This window comes from Rousettus aegyptiacus, unplaced genomic scaffold (assembly GCF_014176215.1).
Source record: "Rousettus aegyptiacus isolate mRouAeg1 unplaced genomic scaffold, mRouAeg1.p scaffold_m13_p_16, whole genome shotgun sequence".
NCBI lineage: Eukaryota > Metazoa > Chordata > Mammalia > Chiroptera > Pteropodidae > Rousettus > Rousettus aegyptiacus.
This window is the reverse complement of record NW_023416291.1, coordinates 47588-69803: the sequence shown is the minus strand read 5'-3', so window position 1 is coordinate 69803 and position 22216 is coordinate 47588. Positions and strand designations below refer to the sequence as shown.

At 45.8% G+C, this 22216-nt stretch overlaps 1 protein-coding gene and 1 pseudogene across 6 annotated transcripts; one reads left to right on the top strand and one right to left on the bottom strand.

The window, feature by feature from the left end:
- Positions 1–379: 379 nt before the first annotated feature.
- Positions 380–21758, bottom strand: AP1AR (adaptor related protein complex 1 associated regulatory protein). 6 transcript variants are annotated; one of them, XM_016144855.2, is made up of 10 exons: positions 21381–21756; positions 13372–13420; positions 11915–11941; positions 11172–11197; positions 9160–9256; positions 8104–8202; positions 5948–6006; positions 5228–5301; positions 4359–4487; positions 380–2268 (listed from the first exon to the last, which is right to left on the bottom strand). In XM_016144855.2, the coding sequence occupies exons 1-10, from the start codon at positions 21461–21463 to the stop codon at positions 1976–1978; spliced, it is 936 nt and encodes a 311-aa protein (XP_016000341.1). In that variant the 5' UTR covers positions 21464–21756; the 3' UTR covers positions 380–1975. The 6 variants fall into 6 exon arrangements, with proteins under 6 accessions (XP_016000341.1, XP_016000342.1, XP_016000343.1 ...); XM_016144856.2 differs by having other exon boundaries at positions 5948–6003; positions 21381–21755; XM_016144857.2 differs by having other exon boundaries at positions 380–2241; positions 21381–21750.
- Positions 7565–7683, top strand: LOC118612571 (annotated as a pseudogene).
- Positions 21759–22216: the final 458 nt, after the last annotated feature.

Sequence of the window (22216 nt, the reverse complement as noted above, 5' to 3'; positions counted from 1 at the left end):
CTCCCCTGACCTCCCGAAAGCAGCCCCCGGCCCCCGCGGCCCTGTCCCATGATCCTGGACATCTCCTAACTGTGACCTGAGGCTTTCTCATCTACGTGCACCTCTCCCTCCAGAACCGAAGCAGGAGACCAGCGTCTTCTCGCTGCGTCTCCAGCACCCGCCGGTCGCAGTAAGGTTCTCCAGTGTTTGCTGAATATTTCTAGTGTGCTTTATAAACATATAAAGGAAATCAATGTTCTTTTCTTAGCAGTTAAAACACAAATAATTTGAAGTTTAGTTTCAGCCTGCTTTCCTAATTCAGTCCTTTTTGTCTTCATAGGTTTAATAAAATAATTTTGTCAGGAGTCTGAATTATTACATGCTTATGGAGTAAAACAAATTAGTTTGTTAATGTAAAAATGTGTTTATTCACAATCCTTAAGAAGTTACCATTCCTTCAAAAAATTCTTTATGAACAAAATGCCCCAAAAATTACAATTTTAGCTTATGCCAAACCAAAAATAGACATCTGATGTATACAAACTTTAAAAAGCGTAACACAGGCAACGTGAACGTAGATTACCTTTAAAATATTTCCAATGACATAACTACAACTTAAATTATAAGACAGACATGAATAATAGCATTACCTAATATGTCTACATATTTAAAGTATCGTTTTTATTTCTGTGCGATAAAAGAGATTAAACTATAGATATTACTGCCTCGCTGTTCAAATATTGAAAGGACCACATGATTTTTCTTTTTAAAGTACAGCAAGAACTTTAAGTTACTATTTATATCTGGGCCTTCCTATATTTTTGAGAACATGCACTGTCATTGTTGCAAGAAAAAGAAAAGATGAAAACACTAAGGAAAAATCAAGAGTCTGCTTACTAAAATCATTTTCCTCAGCAAAATCAAGACAAGCAATGAGGGAGTGTCTTATATCCTTGGCCTTTCAGGTGGATACGTAAACTTTAGAGAAAAGAAGACTTCATTGTATATCACAAAGTGTAGTTTTATATATTGATATGCTTAGTTCTAAACCATGAATGCACCTTGTATTACAAGGCAAAGGAAAGCTTAATAAAATCAACAGATCCTTTCATACCAGAAAGGATATTACTTACTTTAAAAGGATTTTATTTACCCGTATTACCTTTTTAGGTTTTCCTTTCTTACTAAAGCATGCACAGAGAATATGTTCTGTGTAAAATCTTTCTAAGTCCAGTCATTGGAAATACAAATTTAAAAAAAGATGACACCTAGAAATTTAATACACCAATTAACTTAAAGTCGATATGCATTAATAGTAGCATGTAAAAGGAAGTGAAAAACCTAAGTATATTTACTTTCTTCAATATTACTTTTGATTACCAAATTTAAGTGTCCAAACTTTGAAAGCTTATTCTATTATGATATCCTTTGTTTCACACTGAATCAACATGATTATACTAGGATATACCGTAAGTGTAGAAAGAAAATGATACTTCGGCACGTCTGTAGGGTCATGTACGCAAACTCACTGTGCTTACTATCAGATACCAGAATTTAAGTCCCAGGAACAAAGGGCGCTGGGATGGAGGCCCCGTGCTAACGCTGAACCTGGCAGCCCCTCCTGCTGCCCTCCCATCTGCTGAGCAGGAACACAAAGCGCCTCAACAGTTTCATAGTTACCTCCTGAAATAAGCTTAGGAAAACGTAAAAGTAAAACTAACAACTATTTTTAAAAGTGAAAGTCTATGAATAGTAAACAGGAATGATATAAGGAAAAGTTAAAATAAACCTAATTGATAACATGACAGAACCATTAAATTGTGTTTGAGAAGCAGAAGGCAGATGAGAAAATTGCACTTAACTCTGAAGCAAGCCGGATAGCGCCTGCGGGTCCCGCCCCTCCCCTCCCCCGCACAGAGGGCTCGGCCCGGCCGCCGCACCCCCTGCTCGGCTGCGACACTGGCCGTGGCCGCCGCGCAGGGTCCCGGCCTTCCCCCTATCGGTTCTGCTGGTCGGCGCCGCACTGCCTCGTGCCGGGGCCCGAGAGTTCCAGCACGGGGTTCACGAACCCGGCGTACTCGGAATTGCCGTTGTCGTCTGCCTCGGCCCTCACGAAGTCGCTCTCCCACTCCAGGCCGCTGGAATCGTCCGAAGCGGACGCGGCCTGACTCCCCGTCTTCCTGCTGCCGCCCTTGAGCGCCGCCCGCAGAATGTCCTCCTCGGTTCGGGAACGCTCTCTCATGGGGAGCATTCGATGCATTCCTAGTATTGGGGCACAGGTAGTAAAAGCTTCGGTGAAGGTCAAAAAGCTATCTTAAAACACTCGCCAGGTTAACGGTCTCGCCGGTGAAGTAAGCGGCAGGGCGGCCGTCCGCAGGCCCCCCGCGGTACCCCGCCCCCAGCGACCGCAGGGGTCTGACCCTAGAGGGCCGCTCCGCTGCCACGCTGGCCATCCAATCGGGGGGCATTTCTCAAGAGCCGTGAGTAGAACAGAATGGATGGAGGGCCTCGATCGCCGTTGGTCCTACCTGGCCGAATCGGGGTACCTGCCAACCCCGCCCGCCCCGGCGCCGGTCCTGATGACCGTGAGCACGGGACGCGCTCCTCCGGCACATCCCGGGCTCCAGTCACTGTTCTCTGCGCGCCCTGCGCATCGACTGACTGAACGAGCCGCGTATCACCCGCCACCGCGCGGTTGGGGAACCGGGTGGGGCGGGCGCAGCACGTGCCCTACAAGAGCAGGTGGCGAGGGCCGGAACCCAGCCAGCCTGGCTCCCAGGCCTGTGCCCTCTCTACCCTGACTCAGCACGACAGAGCAGGGCCGCCGCAAGGGCGCCCTGCCCTGGATCTAGTTCTGAACAGAAAGGAAGTGGTCAGTGACCTGAAAGTGTCAAAGTCTTGGAAGAAAAAAATGTCATTTTAGTGGCAGGAGGGAAGGAGGATAGAAATTGAATTTGTAAGTGTACAGTCAACATTAGTAACAGAATTAAAAGTCGAGGACTAGATTATAAGAACAGAGATTATAAGAGAATACTTAGGGAAATATTCAATAATTTTGCTTTCTGACCTTAATGAACCAAATCCTTCAGTCATAAAAGAATACTTAAGTCTGTCTCGCTGTTGTCTGTCACTCCTGAAAAATCACAAAGACTCAACTCAGCAGAGCAAGTTATTCTGATAGACAAAAATACAAGTCGGCTGCTAATATAGTTCTGTGGGTTTGCATTTGATTGGACTGTACACCCGACCCACAGGCAGGCTTCTAGCAGACTCTGCCCTCGATCCAGCTGGTTAATAATTCTGATAACGCCTTGAATAACGACCTGGAACGTCATTATCCACAATCTGATCACCATATGGCCTGGAAGACAGGACCAGGAATTAAAAGACATGAAAGGCTTAAGATCAAATTGAACAAGAGGATAAAAAATAAATAAGCTAAAGCCCGCTGACTGGAATCCAAAACTGTAATAACGGCAAGCACAGGGTAGAGAAGCAGTGTTTGGGAAGAAGACTTCAGTGAGCTAACGCAACCATAGGATTGTTCAAGGCCCCTACGTATGTCTCTTCATTGATAAAACAAATGGCTAGACCAGAGGATACCCAAGGTCCATTCTATCTCAAAATTCTATGAAAAATTTAATGCGTATTGTTTTTCTTAAAGTGCTATATTCTATAACTGGTTCTTCCTTTTTGGATTATCTATTTCTTAAAATGAAAATGAAAACTGAGCCTTACTCAGTGAAAAAGGTTTTTTTTTTTAAAAATCCACATTTTAGCTGTAACTTTGAGCACTGATGATGTGCGATACCCAGGTGTTTTCAGAACTTTTATTTAATCCTCACAACGTTTATGCATTTGTGTGTTCAAATATGTATTAACTGCCTAGTATGTGCCAGGCGCTGAGGACACACCAGTCACAAGACCATCCTTTAAACTAGTTTTATTATTCCCTTTTTATGTGGACAAACTGTGTCTCAGAGAGGTTAAGAACCCTATCTACAGTACTGTAGCCAGGAAGTCAGGCGGCTAATTCCAACTCGAGTCTGTGGACAGCTTTCGTACTACCCAACACTAACGAACTGCTAACTTATAATGAACATGTGGCCTTACTGGGGACAGTAATTCCTATTAATATCAGGATCAATGGGCTGGATTACAAAAACCTTAAAATGAGAAATTTATTTTCTATATCTTCAGAAATGTTAAAAATTAAGCAACTTTCTTATTTATCAACAAATGATCACTAATACAATAAGAATCTAAAAAATTTTTATACTGATTTTTCAAAGCCTTGCATCCATTTCAAAATACCAAGTTGATTTCTATAAATTAACACAGACCAAACTCTGTCAGGTAAAATTGTGAATATAAAATACCTTCTTCATCTTCCCACTCTAGATCCAAGGATGTGCTGTCATCGTTTCCACTAGTCGACTTAGTTTTGGTCATTAAATCACAACTGCTCTCTGTATTTGGCGTCAAAACGGTGGCATCTGACGAGAGTCCTGGAATGCAGACCAAACACAGTTACACAGCTCGTCCTGCCCCTGACCAGACGTTCGTTTTGCAGTGATCATCTCCCCGTTATTGCTACTTCTTTTACTGTCACAGAAAATAATAAAATCATTACATTGGTAAGTTCGTAAAGAATAGATAAAAGGATTCTCCCTTCTTTTGATAATTTTGACACCTAGCAACACAGTAAACATGCACATTTAAATGAATTATAAACTTTCCAAATTTGATGAACTCTAGGAAATATTTTTAAAGGTCAATTGCAAAGGGAGGCTAAAAAATTGAAAAGGTAAAAATGATAAAACGAATGAAAGCCGTCACGTTTCATGAGGAGCCACTACTGGACTGGCAAGTGCGGGAGTTTCCACTTTTGAAACACAGGGAAAAGCATGTTAACCTTATAGATCAATTTGTAATCATTAAAAGCAGCACACTTTCACACTGCTTCCTCCCACTTTCCCTTCCTCCCTCTGGGGGTGCGGGGGGAGGGATTATGGTCAGAGCAGAAACAAGAGTCCTGACTCGCTCTCTGTGAATCTACAGAAACGCTGACTCTTCTTTGCTCTGCCCCTTTAGACAGGAAAGATGCTACTGCATGGTGGGAGGCTCTCCACTGACAGTACCACCAGGGGCAGGCCCTCCAGATCCAGGGCCAGGATCTCCAGCAATCACCCACCCGACGTGGTACAAAGGAAACGCAAACGTACACACAGCATTTTAAAAGACTTACTACTACTTCGGAAAACATCATACTGTGACTTTATATTTCTCAAACAAGACTCAGAGTCGTCTTCTGGTCCTGAACTGTAATAAAAGTGAAATTGTTTTTTTATATATTCATAGACATAACATAGTGCACACTTTAATGATGGCATTTTCACCTGAAGGTCTATCTCACACGAATTCATAATTACTGTACAACTACAATAACCAAATGAAAAGATATCTTAATTTTCTTAATGTTAGCAACAAACTGAAAATAAGATTTGGTTAAACCTGATGTCAAACCTGCAAAGCTTTAAGGATTAACAATGATGTGGCAGGGACAGGGTTCTTGGCACGAGTGGGAAACAGTCACGGAAATGTGACATTGAAATGTGTTTTCCAAAAATGACCACACGTGAACGTTATTGTAAGAAAAGAGAGGGGCCGAGGAAAACACGAACGACCGCGGCATACACGATCCGTCCGAAGGCATGTGGTGTGCTACTGGATCGCTTTCTGTACAGAAGATGTGACCACTCTTAAAATGCAATAAATTCTACTTAAGTTAACGAAGATCGCTTTCCAACATAGAGGGAGCAAGTGTTCTAAGTGTTCTCACAAGACAGTGTCTTTGAGAAGCAACGGTGTTAGGGAACGCACAAATGTGACTACATACACAACATGCAGAATGGAGCCGTGCTCTGTGGGGACCACTCGTCACCAAGGGCAGCCGCCCCCTACTCACCTCTGACACTCCCCATCCCTGGAGGGGTGGCACGGCCGCACAGCCCTCTGCCTGCCCTGCTTTGGAAAGAGAGCGACACGAAATCACTCCGTGACACAACTGTACTCCTTATTGTCATCCGTGCAATGCCAGAATGTATTTTTTTCTAGTTTCTAAAGAAAAACTTAAGTTACTCTATTGGAAGTCTTTTTTCTGAAAGTCGGCACTGTTCACTTCTACATTTTCTTGTTCATGGGTAGAATTTCTCTCAATTTATCAGTATAGAATCCTTGACTAGTCAGAATATTCAGAATATAACATCAAAAACAGAGCTATGTATATATGTACATCCTCAGCATCCTTACTCCAGCTGAGGTTTTAGTACCTGCAAGGGTGAGGGGCAGGAATGGAATAGTTCAAACAGCATGTGAAGTTCTGTTCTGGGTGAAGCAAGCAGCATAGATCTCAAAGGCCTGGCAGAGTGGACTCAGAAATAATAAAAGCAAAGGATTTAGAGGGCCTGGCAGAGCTACAACTCTGGGAGTTATGAGCCGTGTGTCCCTGGCATGTCCTTTACTTTGTTTCGTCATCTGTAAATATAGAGGCGGTAACACTGCCCGAGCAGACTCACAGGGCTATTGTGAGAATCAAATGAATTTCCATGTATCTATATATCTTCTGTATTGGTATATGTTGTATAGACCATACACGCTCCTGTCTCGATATTTAGTCAGGGAAGAAAAAACCCAGAAAACCCAAAGATGCTACATATGCAATGCTTTCGGTCGCTAAAAGGCAAGCCGTAGAGAATTAACACAGTAAAATGAGTTGTCTAAGTTAAAACCAGAAAAATACTTTTATTTCTTAGTAGAAGGTGACTTAATTTTTTAACTTTCCCACTATTTAGAATTTTACTAAATAAAGATCCTTTCCATATAGTCTAACTGTTGTGTTGAAATACACACACACACACACCACACACACACATGTGAGAGAGATAAAAGACACAGGTCACACAGAAAATCACACAGCAATATGACAGGTAAGATTTTTATGTTTCTCTAAGTCGCAGTAGCTGCATGTGACATGATCTCTGTGCCACCTCACCTCAGCTAACAGGACAGCAGAGCTCGCCCAGGCAGAACGTGGAGGAAGACACTGAGGACACCGGCTGGGCACCGCGGAGCCAGACCGCTGGCCCTGCCATTTATCAGCTGTGGAATCCCAAGCAGGTACTTAACTGGTCTGTCCCTCGGCCTCATCTACCACACAGAGGCTGAACACGCCCCCCCCTCCCAGGACTGTCACGAGGGTTAAACAAGGTAAAACACCTGCTCCGCTCAGAACAGTCCCCGACCTAGCCAGGGCTCCTCAGCGCCTGCTGTCCGCCGCCGCCTGCTTTGTGGTGATGCCACGTCACCCTAGCACACAGTGAGAGAGGGGAACTGCCACCTTCTCTGCTAACACGCCAAAGGTTCCTTGAGACCCAAACTCCTGCCCTCCCAAAGACACAAGAATGAATATGTGAATGTACAATATCCCTGTGGAGCAGACGGTCCGGCTCACCCGATTCCAGGAAGTAAGAGAATGCCAACGATTCAAGAAACTTTTTTTAAAAACTCACAAAAATAAACCATAGTCTACAGCCACGCCACCCTGAACACGCCCAATCCCATCTGATCTCAGAAGCTAAGCAGGGTCGGGCGTGGTGAGTACCTGGATGGGAGACCACCTAGAAAGACCAGGTGCTGTAGGCATAAAAAATAAAAAAATAAAAAAAATAAAATAAGGGATCGTAAACTGACAAGGTCCTTGCAACCTGTGAGGTCAACCAAATAACCAAAAAGGCTACCCTTGTACTGCTTCTGTCCAAGAGTATATTTATTTTTCCAAAAGAACAGTAGATTTTAGAAAACTAAAATTGATCTTTGGGATAAACAAGAGTTGGCTTCTGCTTCCCTAAAGCGAAACAGCATTCAGTATCATGCATGGAATTTGATGTTATTCTCTCTGTTAGAAAGGCAACTAATTTGCCTTCAAATTCCTAAAAGCACAGGCATGAAGACCCTCGCTGGTACACAAGCAGCCCCTGAGCCTCGGGGGAAGAGTCCCAGCTACGGTCTGTCAGAGAGACGGGGAGAAAGCAGCCTGCGTGCGCCGGGGTCTGCCCCCCTCACCTCCGCGAGCTTTCGCTGCTTGGCTGCCCTGGCTGCTTCACGCTGTGCAGCGTATGAAGCTTCTTCTTCTAGTCTTAACTTCTCTTCTTGTAAGGCTAACTGTACATGAACAAAACAATAAGGGTTAACCAAAATCAGAACCTGTCTACCTGCTCTAAAAATGCTTCTACTTATAAAATAAAAAAATCAATTATTAAAAACCGATCTCCACAAAGCATAACAGAAGTGAGGGAGCAGCATCTAAGTTACGTAACTACAACACGGTTTCCCTAGGCCGTGCAGTGATCTGAACTCTCCGCGGGTGGTGCGGCGCCTGTCGCCTGGCCCCGTTTACTGGTTTTGTTCCTCCTAAGTCCAAAATCTTTTAACGCTGAGGCCAATCGCAGCAGCACCACCTACTGAGGCGAAGCAAGCTTTCACAAAGTTCATGTCTCACTGATCCCTGTCTCTTGAATTTTATTACCATCACATTGTTCAAAAATTACTTTCGAATTTAGGCTCTTACCATAATAGCTTATCATTCATGTTACTTTAGGGTTAATTTATTTCATTTCAAATAAAATTTAAGCATCAAATTTCAACATAAAGTTTTATCTCTAGCCTAATGTTATCTATTATAAATTATGTATTGTAATTATAACTCATTCTGTTAATTAAAATAAATATAACATTTACAACTGTTCAAAGTACTTGGTTCACTTACTAAGAACAAATAAATCTGAGACAAACAAAAAGACTTAAAAAAAAACCCACTTATTGTCAAATAGTGATTTTTTTAAAGTTGGCTTTAAACACAAAGGTGCACATACCCTGCTTGTGACTTAAGATATTATTTTTAGGAGAATGTATTATGTTCTTTTTTGGAAGCATATGATTTCTGATAAATTAAACCAAACTAAACAAACTATAGTTTTTAAACTTTTAACTAATTTTCATCTGTATACACCTAAACATAAGCCCAGCGACTCTATGCAGCATATTAGTTCATCACCACTTCGTCCTAGAAACAGACGCTGTGTGATTACATGTGTGTAAGCAACATACAGGACTATTTACCTCCATTTGAATTTTCATATCAAGATCTTTCTGTTTTTCAGCAATTGAATCATAATGCCTCTCTCTTAGGTCAACAATTTCTTCCTCAGTAAGAGGCCTACAGAGAAAAATGAGCGAGAAAAGAAAGGAAAAAACTTCTGATGAGTCTGAGTCCAAATGAAACATTCACAAAACCAATGATTCTGAAATTTTACTATAAAAAACGTATTAAAGCAATTTGATGCTATAACTGCACTAGAGTAAAAAGCACATTCTAACACTTGCTGGTCACTGGGTAGAAAGTTGAGTACGAGTGTTTTAGCACCACAACCACTTTTTGAGAAGCGAGAGCTTCACTCACCTTCGCTCTGGCTGTGCCTTGGCCATCGGATGACACCCCAAATGCGCACCCTAAGGTCAGCCAGCCCCCTGGCCCCGACCGCGCCCTGGCCTGCCCCCCCCCCCCCCCCCCCCGTGCACCCGGTGTGGACACCGGGGCGGATCTGGGCTATTTTCTCGCCGGCGGATCTGGACTATTTTCTCGCCGGCGGACGTACCTTCTCACACTGCCACCGTCAGCCCCGCTCACCCAGTTTCCTCGGTGCCCAAGGACCACGCTGGGAGCTGCTGGAGAAACTCCGGCACCCACTTGGCCCTCGGCCCCAGCAACAACGCTTCACTTACACGTGGTGAACTGCCTCGCGCATCCTACCCTGGCCTCCGAATTCATACACTCCTTAAGTTCTTTATTCACACTCCTTTCTCTTAAAAGTCAATTTTGCCCCAGTATGAGAAACGGAGTATCAACCATCCATCCCTTCGAACCCCAGCCACCCCTCCTCTTACTTAGGACTCTGCTCTAAAGAGGTGGCATTCCTTAACCTGCTGCCGGTCGCCTGCCACACCTCACTCCAGATTCATTTGCCACTGCGGCCCCCACTCCGGAGAGCTCTGCACCCATCAGCGCATCCCTTTCCTCCTCGGCCTACTTTTTTTGTCTTCACCTCTCTTCCACGTGAACGGAGGATGAGGGAGGGGGGCGGTCAGAAAGAAGGAAAGAAGGAAACCCTTCCTCTGACCAGCATCTGTGTCCAGGTACGCCCCCCCCTCTCTCAGGAGTATGTCAGCCAAAACCGCAGAAACGGAACGGACGGCACCCGGAGCGCACCCCGCGCTCACGGGGCGCGGGCGCTCTCCGTGCTGCACGCGCACTGACCGCCTGGCATCCTCACACGACCTTAAAGTGGACACGGAGACCACACGCGAGGGGCACGAGGGGGACAGACTCAGGGAATGCCCAAGTCGGGCACGCGCCCCGCGGCAGAGCCGGTCTGAGCCCTGCGCCCGCACCCCCCGCGCGCTCACCGCTCAGCGCAGCGCAGCGCAGTCCGTCCGTCCGTCCGTCCGTCCGTCCGTCCGCCCGGAGAGTCGGCGGCCTCTGCGCACCCAACGCAACGCGGCGTTAAGCCCCGTCCCTTCGTTCGGGCCCCCTGCGGGCCGTGCCCAGCCGCCCCTTCCCGCGCCCGCCTTTCAGCCCTCCGCCCACCACCCGCCGCGCGCTCCCCAGGCGCCCCCGCCGCAGGCACGGGGTGCGAGAGCCGCGTGCTTTCAACCCGCCATGGCTGACGCAGCTGCTCCTCCAGGCCTCCCTTCTGTTTAGTTGTTTTTTTTATTTTTGAAGTACAACTTACATAAAATAAAATACAAATGTTGCGTGTTCAGCTGGTGAAGTTTTGACGCATTCAGAAGCGAGATGTGGGCCGTGCGCTTTCCAGGCCTTCGCCCGCGGCACTCACTGCTTTTCCTCGTCTGGAGGCCCCTCCCTCTGACGCCCCACGACCCAGCCCTGCGAGGGCCCACCAGCTGTCATCTCCTTAAAACAGTCTACCTGGGCACAGCCCCGGGACACAGAGTGGGCACAGCACGTTTGTGACCTCCGTCTATCCACCTGACAGGTAAAATGCCTCAAAGCAAACAAATGGCAGAGTCTGGATTCTTAGCACCTGCAGTTCAAACAGAGAAAAACACCTTACCTATGACTGCTTCCTGGGCTTTCCCCCTGTATGAAAAAATTAATTAATTAAAATTTTTCATTAGCTGAATTCCATTTCAGGCAAGCCAATAAAAATTCTATTTCATCAAAAACAGTTTCTATTTATTTTAATCACAGTAAACAATTTCCATTATTAAAAGTGTTAAAACTAAAAGCAAAGGCAAAATTTAGCTGAACCCCCAGCTTGATTAACAGTGAGCTGCTGGACACCCTCAATTCCCTAACGAACACTTCCGGGGCCAGGGTGGCATCCGACATGCCAGCCGCGCCCTCCCCACTCACACCGGTGTAAGTTCCACTCAGAGAAGTCCAGGAAACCTGTGTCACAGAATGGGTCCGCTCCGAATTGCCGAGGCGTTTCACCTGCCTGACGGCAAGAGGTGGGAGAGACCCCTTTCTAAAGGTCCTGTGTTCTGAAGAGTGCTTTAAAAACCCGCTTCGCATATCTGGTACGTATGTTATACTTAACCAATGCTTATACATGAATCAAGCTACATATACAGCATTGTATGTTCCACATTAGAAAATTTCTGAATTATTTGTTAAGATAAACTAGTAAAATAAGGAATTAAGGGACTAAAAAGTAAAAATAAAAACCAAAATATAAAAATTCTAAAATAAAAGAAAATGAAGTTAATGTTATTTTAAAAATAATTAATTGTTGCGCTAATTAGAGGAGTAATGAGAACAATGTGGATTTTGCACTACTATGGAGATACTTACTTCATCACTTTCTACTAGATTCTCGAACTGAAAGAATAAGAAAGGAAGTGTTAGGAGAGATCTGTCTAAGGTACATATCCCACAAAAAAAGTCACTGTTTTCATCACAAAAATAATGTACTTTGTATCTGTAAGACACTTAAGCCTTTTCATACATCATTTCATCTGAGACATTCAACGAGATGGTCAAGAGAAGGTACCTTTTCGATTTATAACTTCCCATGAAAAAAATTTATGGCAATTATCTACATAAATCATAAACTTATCAAGAAAACTTTTACCTGAATTGAGTATTTCATACAAATGTATGAACCCACACTGCCAGAATCTTCTACTTGAATTCACAATAAATACTTTATGTCATAAGAAGGAAAATTACTCAAAAAACAGGGACTAAAGATACCCAAACAAGAATTTCTCTTATAATGTTTATATTTATTTATCTATCCATTCGTGTAACTGTCAGCTGAACCTATACTGGGTGGCAGTCACTACTCCCAGCAGGATGTCCTTCCAGAGACAGGAACGTAAATCACTTAATGAAAGCCATTACTATAAATTATACCATTAAAATATTTTTAAGTATAGTTTGACAAATAACCATTTGAAAGAAAAATTGTTTTCTTGTTAATGTTATTTTGTTGTCTAAAGATCAAAAAGCAAATAATTCAAAAGGTTTAGAGAATATGGAATCTAAAGGGATTACATAAAACTTTCAAATTATTATCTTGAACTTATTTTTCTGTACTGGTTCATGATTTTTTAAAAAACAAATTTCTGGTTTATTTGCTTCTTTATTTAATAAAACAGGCAGTAAAGTGCAGTGTTCCAGCTTTGCAGCCAGGTGGTTGTGGCTAGGCATCGAAACTGTGCCACTTACAGGCGGTGTGATACGGCCTGACCTCTTCACCTGCCTGAGCCCCTGATTCTCATCCATAAAATGGGGGGACTGCCACCCATTCAGTAAGAGCACAGTAAGAATTGTGCAAAGACATTCATAAACTACTCGGTGGAGCAGCTGGCACACAGCGGGGACTGAGTAAACGGAGACTCCATTTCTATGTTTTACATACACAGTGACCCAGGTGGCCCTACGGCGAGCCTAAACCAACCTGTTGCCTCTGCTGTTACCTCTCACTAGGGTGGGCGCCCACCTGTCTCTAGACTCACTGTTACCGACAGAACCACCTGTCCCCAAGTTGTACAGGGCGGGTGACATGAAACAACCACTTCTTAAGAGCAGCAGCAGCAATTCTATTGTAACAGGCCCTCGGCCTTCTGCAAACCGCTCCCTGCTCACCCCTCCCACCACCCACTTCTTTCCCTCTCCACTGGCATCAATGATAGGGAAAGGCAAAGAGCCCAAAAGGAATTTAGGTCCAGCTCCCCCTTTAATAATACTAAAAAATGTTCCTCCTTAAGGCCCTTTTATCCAATCAAACTGAAGAGTCCACTTACCTCTATAGTTAAGTGCTCACCTCTTGAGCATGTTCTAAAATACTTAGATCTGGGAAGAAAAAGAGAAAAACAATTTTAAAATCACATTTAATCTTAAAAGTGAATTAATCGGATAAAAATATTTCCTCGAGAGCAACTTTAAATTCTGTAACATATAAGTGCCTTATGTTTATAAAAAGAATCACCAAATTTGTCTAAGAATAGTCCAGATTTTTAAACTTAGTTTAGTCCACAAATATTTTTCTATTTGTACTAATATTTACTAACTTGAATAATTTGTTATATTTGCTACATAAAACAGAATATGAGTAAATTTTAAAATCTTATTTTTACTGTATCAAGAAAAATACTCTGTTAAAATACTAACGTGTGATTTATAAGAGTATCTTCCCAATTCCGTTAAACATATGCAAACCACCAAAACCTCTGAAAGGGGCTCTGCCAATACACTAACAGCAGTTACCTCTGGACGAGGGGGGGGTGCTGACACAAAGCTCGGCGCTTCTTACTGTCGCCCTGAGCCCACACAGATACAGCAGTAATGCACATACACGACGCCATAACCCATTCATTTTCCCAACCTTTCTCTTCAAAACGCATACTATCTCAACTCACCATGATATACGCTTCGAATATCTTAGAATTGTGTCAATCATCTCTCAAGAAAGCTGATACTTTAAAAAATTAACCCCCCTCTTCCGCTCCTGCTAGTAACACACACACAGCCGCGCAGGCGGTGTGCGTTGTGCCTGCTCTGCGGGGCCACGCACACTCGTGGTGAGCGTGGAGGCGGGCGCAGGGCGCAGCCACCCACCCTCCTTGACTCGGGAAGGGCCGGTCTACGACTTTCACTTATAACAGGGTTCCCGCTACAGCTGGCAGCGCTGGGGGGGACAGGACTCCCCGCCCCCCGCGCGCCGTGGCGTGGCTGCGGCGCCCGGCGACCCCGCGGCCTGACCCGGGCAGCCCTCGCCCGGCCCCCGGGGACGCGCAGCGCTGTCGCGACCCCTCCCGAGTCCTCCAGCGCCGCCGAGCCTCGGCCGCCTCCGGTGTCGTGGCTTCGTCCCCATCTGAACTGACGACCCAGCCGAGGTCAGCAGCCTCGTTAACGACGTCGTCGTCTTTGCCGAAGCTGTGTATTCCTTTTGGGCGAGTTCTCATGGCCTTTGTCTTCTCGGTGACCAAATACAGTCCTGCTTCACTTCCTTCGCCCCATGAGACGCCGTTTCAAATCACCGCTGCTTCCTGACAGTACGAAGGTGTCATCTGCAGGTAAGTTAATGACGTTTCTTCCACCTGAGAGTTTGCAATGTCAGGGAATCCTGGACAGAAAGCGTCCCTTTAAGAGACGGGAAGACCCCTGGGGTTGCGACAGTTAAGTACCTTTTGTATTACGTGTACATGCGTGTGGAGGGGCAGATGTGTTCAGTCAAAAGGGATGCCGTGTTATCATGACAAAACTGTTATCATCATGAAGAATAAAAAGAGCGATGACATTATAGGTGCTATTTTTCCTGGAAAAACTTTAGTTGCTAACAGATGCAAAGCAGTTTGACTGCCCATTAGAGATCGCTGGTAAAAGACGATTTGGTGTTACCATTCCAGACAGAAGACATCACGGAACGTGTCCAATACAAACACAGTACCTGACCCTAAGCAGCGAGTGCCCCATTCTCCCGTCTTCCCGTCAAACACGAGCAGAAGCGAGCCGAGCCTTCCGGGAGCATGGTGCTCTGACGTGAGGATGCACACTTCAAGTGCCACTGCCTCCTCTCCCCCTGAATGACAGGCCTGTCCCCTCCGGGCTTACTGAGTGATCTAACTGAATCATGAACTAGAGTGCAGCACTAGTAAGTGTCCCGGTCGAGGCTGGCAGTGTGACTTCACTGTTCCGTCACTTACGCCTCCCGCTGACGGCGAGCCCCAGAAGCAGCCCCGGTGCCGTCTGCACAAATGTCTCCCTTTGCTATCCCTGCCCTGCACATCCAACTCAAGTAAGATCTAAATGCCTGGGGCGGAAAGAGGCTGGAAGAGCCCACTAAGAACACTGGAGCATCACATAAACTAAAGCTGAGCTGCGAAGAGGATGGTTAAAGTCAGAGCAGAGGTACATTTCGCTTCCATGAATTCAGCCATATGCCCGGGAGGGGAGGGGAGGGGAGGGGAGGGGAGGGGAGGGGAGGGGAGGGGAAAAACCAGGTGGGCAACAACCTGCCAGTCCCTGCAAGAACATGTGTGTATACTCAGGTATATTGATTACGACAGAAACTGAAACCGAGAGGCTGCAAGAGCAATGAATTATAAAAACAGAAGTCTATCCTCCCTCTTTCTTAGTTTAGAGTTCCCCAAAGTCATCCCTCAACATTCCTTTATACACAACCCTTGTGTCCCTTAAGGCCGTCTCCAAACGAGGTAGAGCAAGTTTACGTGTCCACACTCTGCTGCGGCTGAAGATGTGGAAGCAGAGACTCAGACGTGTAAGGACGCTGGAGGCAGGAAGGACAGGCTCACACTTGGAGTGGCGGTTGGCACGGAAAGGCATTCGGAAGAGTGTGACAGTGATGTGGAACAGAGCGATTCTTGCACGTGTGCTTATGTAGCAAGGCAGATGTCAGCACCACCTTTTACCAAGGATAAACCCAGTCCTGACAAGAATAGACTGAAAATGCAGGTTTTTATGCTTCTGCGTGTTATTCTGCACAGCAGCTATTACTCTTTTACACTCAAGTGACTTAAGTAAAAGATAACTGAAAAATCCTCACAAATGCTATACTGGTACTGTTCCTTTTATTTTCTTACATAATGTCCGAAAAAAAAAAATAGGAAAGCCTTTCCCTATATTTTCTGTTCGACATTACAAATAAATGATGAATAACCATACTAAATTGTTCCTAAGCCTATTAAAAATTAAAAGCTTCCCAAGACTCTTTTTTCCTAACGAAAGATTGGAAAGGTTACAAATCAGATTCCTGGCAAAAACTATTACAATAAAAATGACGTATACTTCATTTTTCAATTAGTATCAAATACTTCAATGAAGGTTTCATCATTCAAATCTCGATGGGTGGCCCTTCAAGTTTCAGGTAGGGACAGCATCGACATAGGCAGTAAATTAAGTAATGATATTACCGCAAATTTAGGAAGAATGGACGTTCAGAAGTGTCTGTTTCGCCTTGGAAGAGAAAGATCTTCCTCTTAAACACGCTGAAGACAGAAAACACGGGTTAAAGAAAAAGCCAGTGCCCTCGCGCAGAGGACAGGCGCGCGGCCGCCTGGCAGTGCCCCTCATGCGTCCTCCGCACCTGTGAGCAGCGCCTGCTGCTGCTGGCCACCCTCTCCTCTTAGAAACTGTTGTCACTTACACGTGTGGGATACTGAACCTTCTAATTCTTCTAACTTCCCCGGGTTACTGAATGAGAGACACAGCTACATATTTGAAATACAAAAATGAATAAATTTTGACCCACGCACCCAAGAGGCTTACAGTCTAACAGAGTTGACACAGAGGTGAATTAATAACCGGATATGTTCAAATGAGAGTCATTAAAAATCAGCCCGAGGAGGAGGAAATTAGCCAGGCCCCCAAGCAGTGAAAAGGAATGTTTCAAGGAACAGCAGATACCAAAGGCAAGGGAAAGTGAAAAGATCAAGATATATTTAAGAAACCGTACTCACTAATTCTGCCAACAAGTATTTACTGAACATCTTTTATGTACTAGGCACATATCTTGAAGCTGGATATTCAATAGCAAGCAAAACTAGGCATGAATTCCTTCCTTCACATTGAGAAGACAGGCATTAACCAAATAATCACACTATCTGGTATAACTGAACCTCAGAAGTGCTCAGAAGAAAAGGAAGATAGTTCCAGGATGGCGGGAGGACTTACCCTGCATAGATGGTTTGGGAAGACTTCTGTAGGAAATAACCCTTGATCTGGCATCCTAAAGATGAGTGAATAGGAGCCATCTACGTAAAAACAGATTCAAGGAAGAGTGTGACACAGATGAGGGGTAAAGGTGGGCATGGAATAGACAACGTAAGGCCTTGAAAGCTATATTAAATATTTCACTCTTTACCCTGTAAGTATCTATAAGTACAGCCTATGCACTCGGCCATAAATACTTAACGAGTACAATTGTGTGGCAAGCCCTGTTGGTGTGCTGGGCACACATGGATAGCCGAAACAACGTCCCTGACCTCATGGAACTGAGATGCTGTTACAAGGGTACAGACAACGGACAAATTAACACACACTCAGTCTGCGAAGAATACAACGGTAAGTGTCACAAAGGAAAACAACGTCAGAGGCTGAGGAGAAAGAGTGCTGCTCTAACACTGTTCAAGGGAATGCACGATCCGGTGTGGGCGCAGAAAGCCGAACTCCGGTGACGGGAAGGGAAGGCGCACTCAAGTGTGCGAGTTACAACAGGGAAAACCGGAGGGAAGTTGCGCCCAGCATCTGAAAGACAATGTCTGAAGCAGAAGCAGAGGGTAAGGAAACAGGCTCAGTATGTACCAAGGAGAAATTAAACAGCTGATCAGAGAGGCAGGGGACTGAAGTCTGTAGCTTAGAGGGCTGTGACAGAAGCTGTTGCAGGAACTGGGGAGCACCTGGAGCAGAGGGAGGAGGAACGTGGGGGGAAGGGAATGCACTGTTTTAGACATGCACTAGGACTCAGATATCAGACATTTTAGGCAGATTGACTTTGGGGGCCTTGGTGCACCCAAGCATCTCTCTTCAGTAGGCAACTGAAAATACAGTGCCAAACCTTTGAAAATACATCTGCTCAGAAGACATGAGATCGTGAAATGGTGTTGGTTGAAACACCATAGCCATAGATGAAATTCCTTCAGGAGGAGGGAACTAAACAAAGAAAAGACAGAAAAATTCCAAATTTAATAGGCAGATAGGATAAGAATGTCCAGACAGAAACAAGAGGATAAAAGTGATGTTGCAGAGATCAACTGCACAGTTTCATGAAAAGTACAGCTTATCACAGAGAATAAAGAGCCAAGTTGTTGACATATATGCATAAAATCCTCCAGTGACAAAGTACAAGATAATACACTGAGAGATGATAGCAACCAAATAAACATCTGCAGAATAAAGGGCCCAATTAGTGGTTCTGAATTCAGAGTGACCTGGGCTGTAGTCCCAGCTCTGCTATCTTGGGCAAAGTAAATTTCTTAAGCTTCAGTTCTCAACCTATAATGTATTTAATAGTACCTTCCTTCCTCATAGGATCATAATGAGGAATAAATGAAAGAAAGTACTTAGAACATTGCTTAGCACGTTAGAAGTAATCGAATGTTGGCAATTATTAAAATCATTTTTACCATTGTAAACTATGGCCCAAAGGCAACTTTGTTCCTAGAGCCAAAAAGGCTGATAAATATTAAACATCAAGGATACAAAACATGATCATACCTATATAAAACTATAGAACGTCTGAAACAACTGTGTGGAATTACATGGAAAGATTAAACCTGGGATTAAAATCAAATAAAACAAAACATGTCTTGGTCTTTAGTTGGGGAAAGAAAAAACTAAGCAAAGAACACACAGTTAAGTGTCCATACACAAGACTCCTAGTGCCGCCCACGGGACCGCAGCATTGGCCGGCAGATGGCGCCCTCGGGCATGTGTAGAGAGGCAAAACTCCCCACAGTAAAAGATGATGACTCATTAAGATACCTAAATTTCACTCTTTAACGACATCTACCTCCCTCTGCTTAGCTACCAAATAACTGTTAGTTGTAAGGTCACTGACCAACCTCAGCACTGACATTGATATTCTGACTAGTTGATATTCTACAATATACCATAATTCTCTAATATTTTATTAAAATAGTAATAAATCAGGTTTTGAAATTGGATAGTGAAAACTGAGTGATCTGACTTTGGGATACCCCGGGGAAATCTACAAGGCTAAGAGGCCGGGACCTAGATCACAAAGCGCCCTTGTGATGTCCAGCTGTAATTTGCCTAATCAGGCCCAGGTTCCTCTACCTACAGTCACTACCTGCATAAAGATATCAAGTTTTTGTGATGACTCCTAAATTTTTTGTCCCTTACGGAAACTATTAATTAATCATCTAGATCTAGAGATGAGAGAAAATCAAAAGTACCAGGTGAAACTAAAAAGCAACTAAAATGAGAGGTCAAGCTTAACTTTATTCTGTAAATAACAATTAACTATATCTACCTGTCTCTGCACGTTTACCAAGAGCTCCTAAAATATTAAAAGTTATGTAAAACAAGTTAATCATAAGATTCAAGTAAGGGAACTGTCCAAATTTATGTTTATGGACTGAAACAGTATCAATATCACTATTCTATGATTTTAGAGGACAATGTCCACAATCTACACTCTCAATGACTCAACAGGACTTGTTTGTTCAAGGAATTTTGCCCACAGGCAGAAAAGTACAGATCCAACTATTAACTTTCTGTGGCACATCTACAATTCACACACACCGATTCATAGATCTCACCCCCCACCCCCGCCCCTTCCCTATGCTGCCAAGCTCATGTGCTCAGAGAGCAAAATCTACAATTTTAATGCTATATTCCAAAGAAAGCAACTTGTAAAATCAACATGAGAGCACAAAAGTCACAGGTATGACACAATGTAGTCCAACGTAAAATGTGATTTTTAAGTTTAAGGCCCTATTTTTATTTAGAATTTAACGCCCTACAACAGATAAAATATTAACAAAGCCAAAAATTTTGTGGTATCTGGTCCTTAGGCAAGCCCATTTAAGCAGCTTGACTATATGGATGCATCTGCACACAAAAATTAGGAGTAAGTTAAGTGACTCTGGCTGTGAAGATAAAGTAGCTGCCATGTTCCCCTGTAACAGAAATAGCTATTAAGTCAAGAAATCCAAAATAATAAACTAGGCACAAAATTTTCCAGTCCTTACTTTTCCATTTGAAGGACACACTGTACAACGTCAGCTCCTTTGTATTAGAAAGTTGACACAAACCCTGATGAACGAAGGAGTGAATCATGTCTAAGACTTTATCACCAAAAGATCCAAATTATAGATGGCTTGGCTTCAACTTGTCTATGCTGAGCCCCATATTACCTAACAATGTTGGTTAAATGGGACACATCCTGAAAATTTAGCAATCTGTTCCAGAAAGTGCAAAATAGTCTTATTTCTTACACAAAGTGGCTTGGTTTGGTTCAGCTTTTCGATTCTAAGTTTGAATTCCTGGGATATATTTACTTCACAGCAAAGCTAACTTCAGGGGGCTTTGTTCTAATCTTTTCAATGCCCTATAAAACAAAACACACACAAATGAAATAATCAAGAAATCATCAAATCTATTATTTGATGACGTGAGTAGAAAAACTTATGCATATCCAAGTTTTAATCAAGAGAAGTCAAGTTCAGAACAGCTGTGATTTCGCTGGTGTCACAGAGCTTGAGGGTAGCAATCCGGGTATGGCATTCCCCTTGAAATTTCAAAAAATTAATATGAAAGAGCTACACATTGACCCTTGTCATCAGCATCAAGAATCCCACTGGCCACCAAGTCGGCAAGTCTTTGCGCCCGGCAGTGTTTCGCGGCCTGGAACCTTGTTTTACTCCAGCATCCACGTGACGTCTAGGAAAAACCCCTGGGAGGCATCCACTTTGTGGAGCCAGACTGTCACCTGCCTGTCAGAGCCGAAGAGGACGAAGTCGACGCTGCTTCCTCCGTCGGGAGCGAGCCCCACGCAGGGGGTCCAGGCGGCCGCGGGGCCGGTTCTCCCGCTCACGCGGGGCAGACCTGCTCCCTGCAGACCCAACCCCGGCCCGCGCGCTCGGCGGCAGCGACCCCTGCCCCCGCGCCTCCCCGGAGGCCCTCCCGACGCGGCCCGCTACCGCCGCCCGCCGACGCCCGCCATGCCGCGGGCAGCGGGTCCCGGGCCCCGGCCCCCTCCAGCCACTGGCGGCAGCGAGGGTCCCGCCGGGGCCGACGGGCGCACGAGGGCGCCGCCCCCCGGGCTTACCCTCCGCCGCCCGCGCCGCGCTGCAGCCGCCCCGCTTCCCTGCGGAGGCGCCCGAAGCACTGCGTCCAGCAGCAGTTCCCCATCGCATGCCGCCCGGCGCCGCAGCTCCTCCGCCTCCCCCCGGTCGAGGCCCAGGCCCAGGCCCAGGCGGGGCAGCGGCATCGGCGCCGCGCGAGCAGAGAGGCGCCGGGGACCCACGGCGCGCTGGCCGGAGAGGGCGGCGTGAGGGGCGGTGCCCGGAACAAAGGGAGGGCGGCTCGGGAGGCGTCCAGCCGCCGCCGCGCGGGGAGGGAGTGAAGGGCTGCAGGCTCCGGGCCCCGGGCGTCGGAGCGGGACCCGCTCCGCCTCACGCCCGAGCTCTGCGCGAGGGGCCACCCCCGCCGCCTGAGCAGGCCAGGCCCCGCCCCCGGCGCGCCGAGCCCCGCCCCGCGCGCTCCGGCCACGCCCCTGGGCGCGCGGGCCCGTCGCCTCGCCGCCGACGCCGCCACGCCCACCGCCTGCCCCGGGCCCCGATTGGGCGCGCTCCTGCGGCGGCCCCGCCTTATCCGGTCGGGCCTTGGGTCACTTCCGGCAGCGCCGGGGCGGGCGTCCGCTGCCGCGCCTTCGCCGAGTTCCTGGGCGTGGACGTTTGTTCTGTCGGACCTCTCCGCCCCCACTAGGATCTCTTTTTCCTCTGGTTTCCCGCCCCGGGTCCCGAGCTTCTCGGGTGTGACATGGTCAAGGCGCAGCCTTCGAGCTGCCACCTAGCGCCCCAGGCCGGGAGTCGGCGGCCGTGAAGGGGCACTCCTGCGGGATGGGCTGAGGGTTCGTCACTGCCGGCCCGTGAGTGAGTCAGG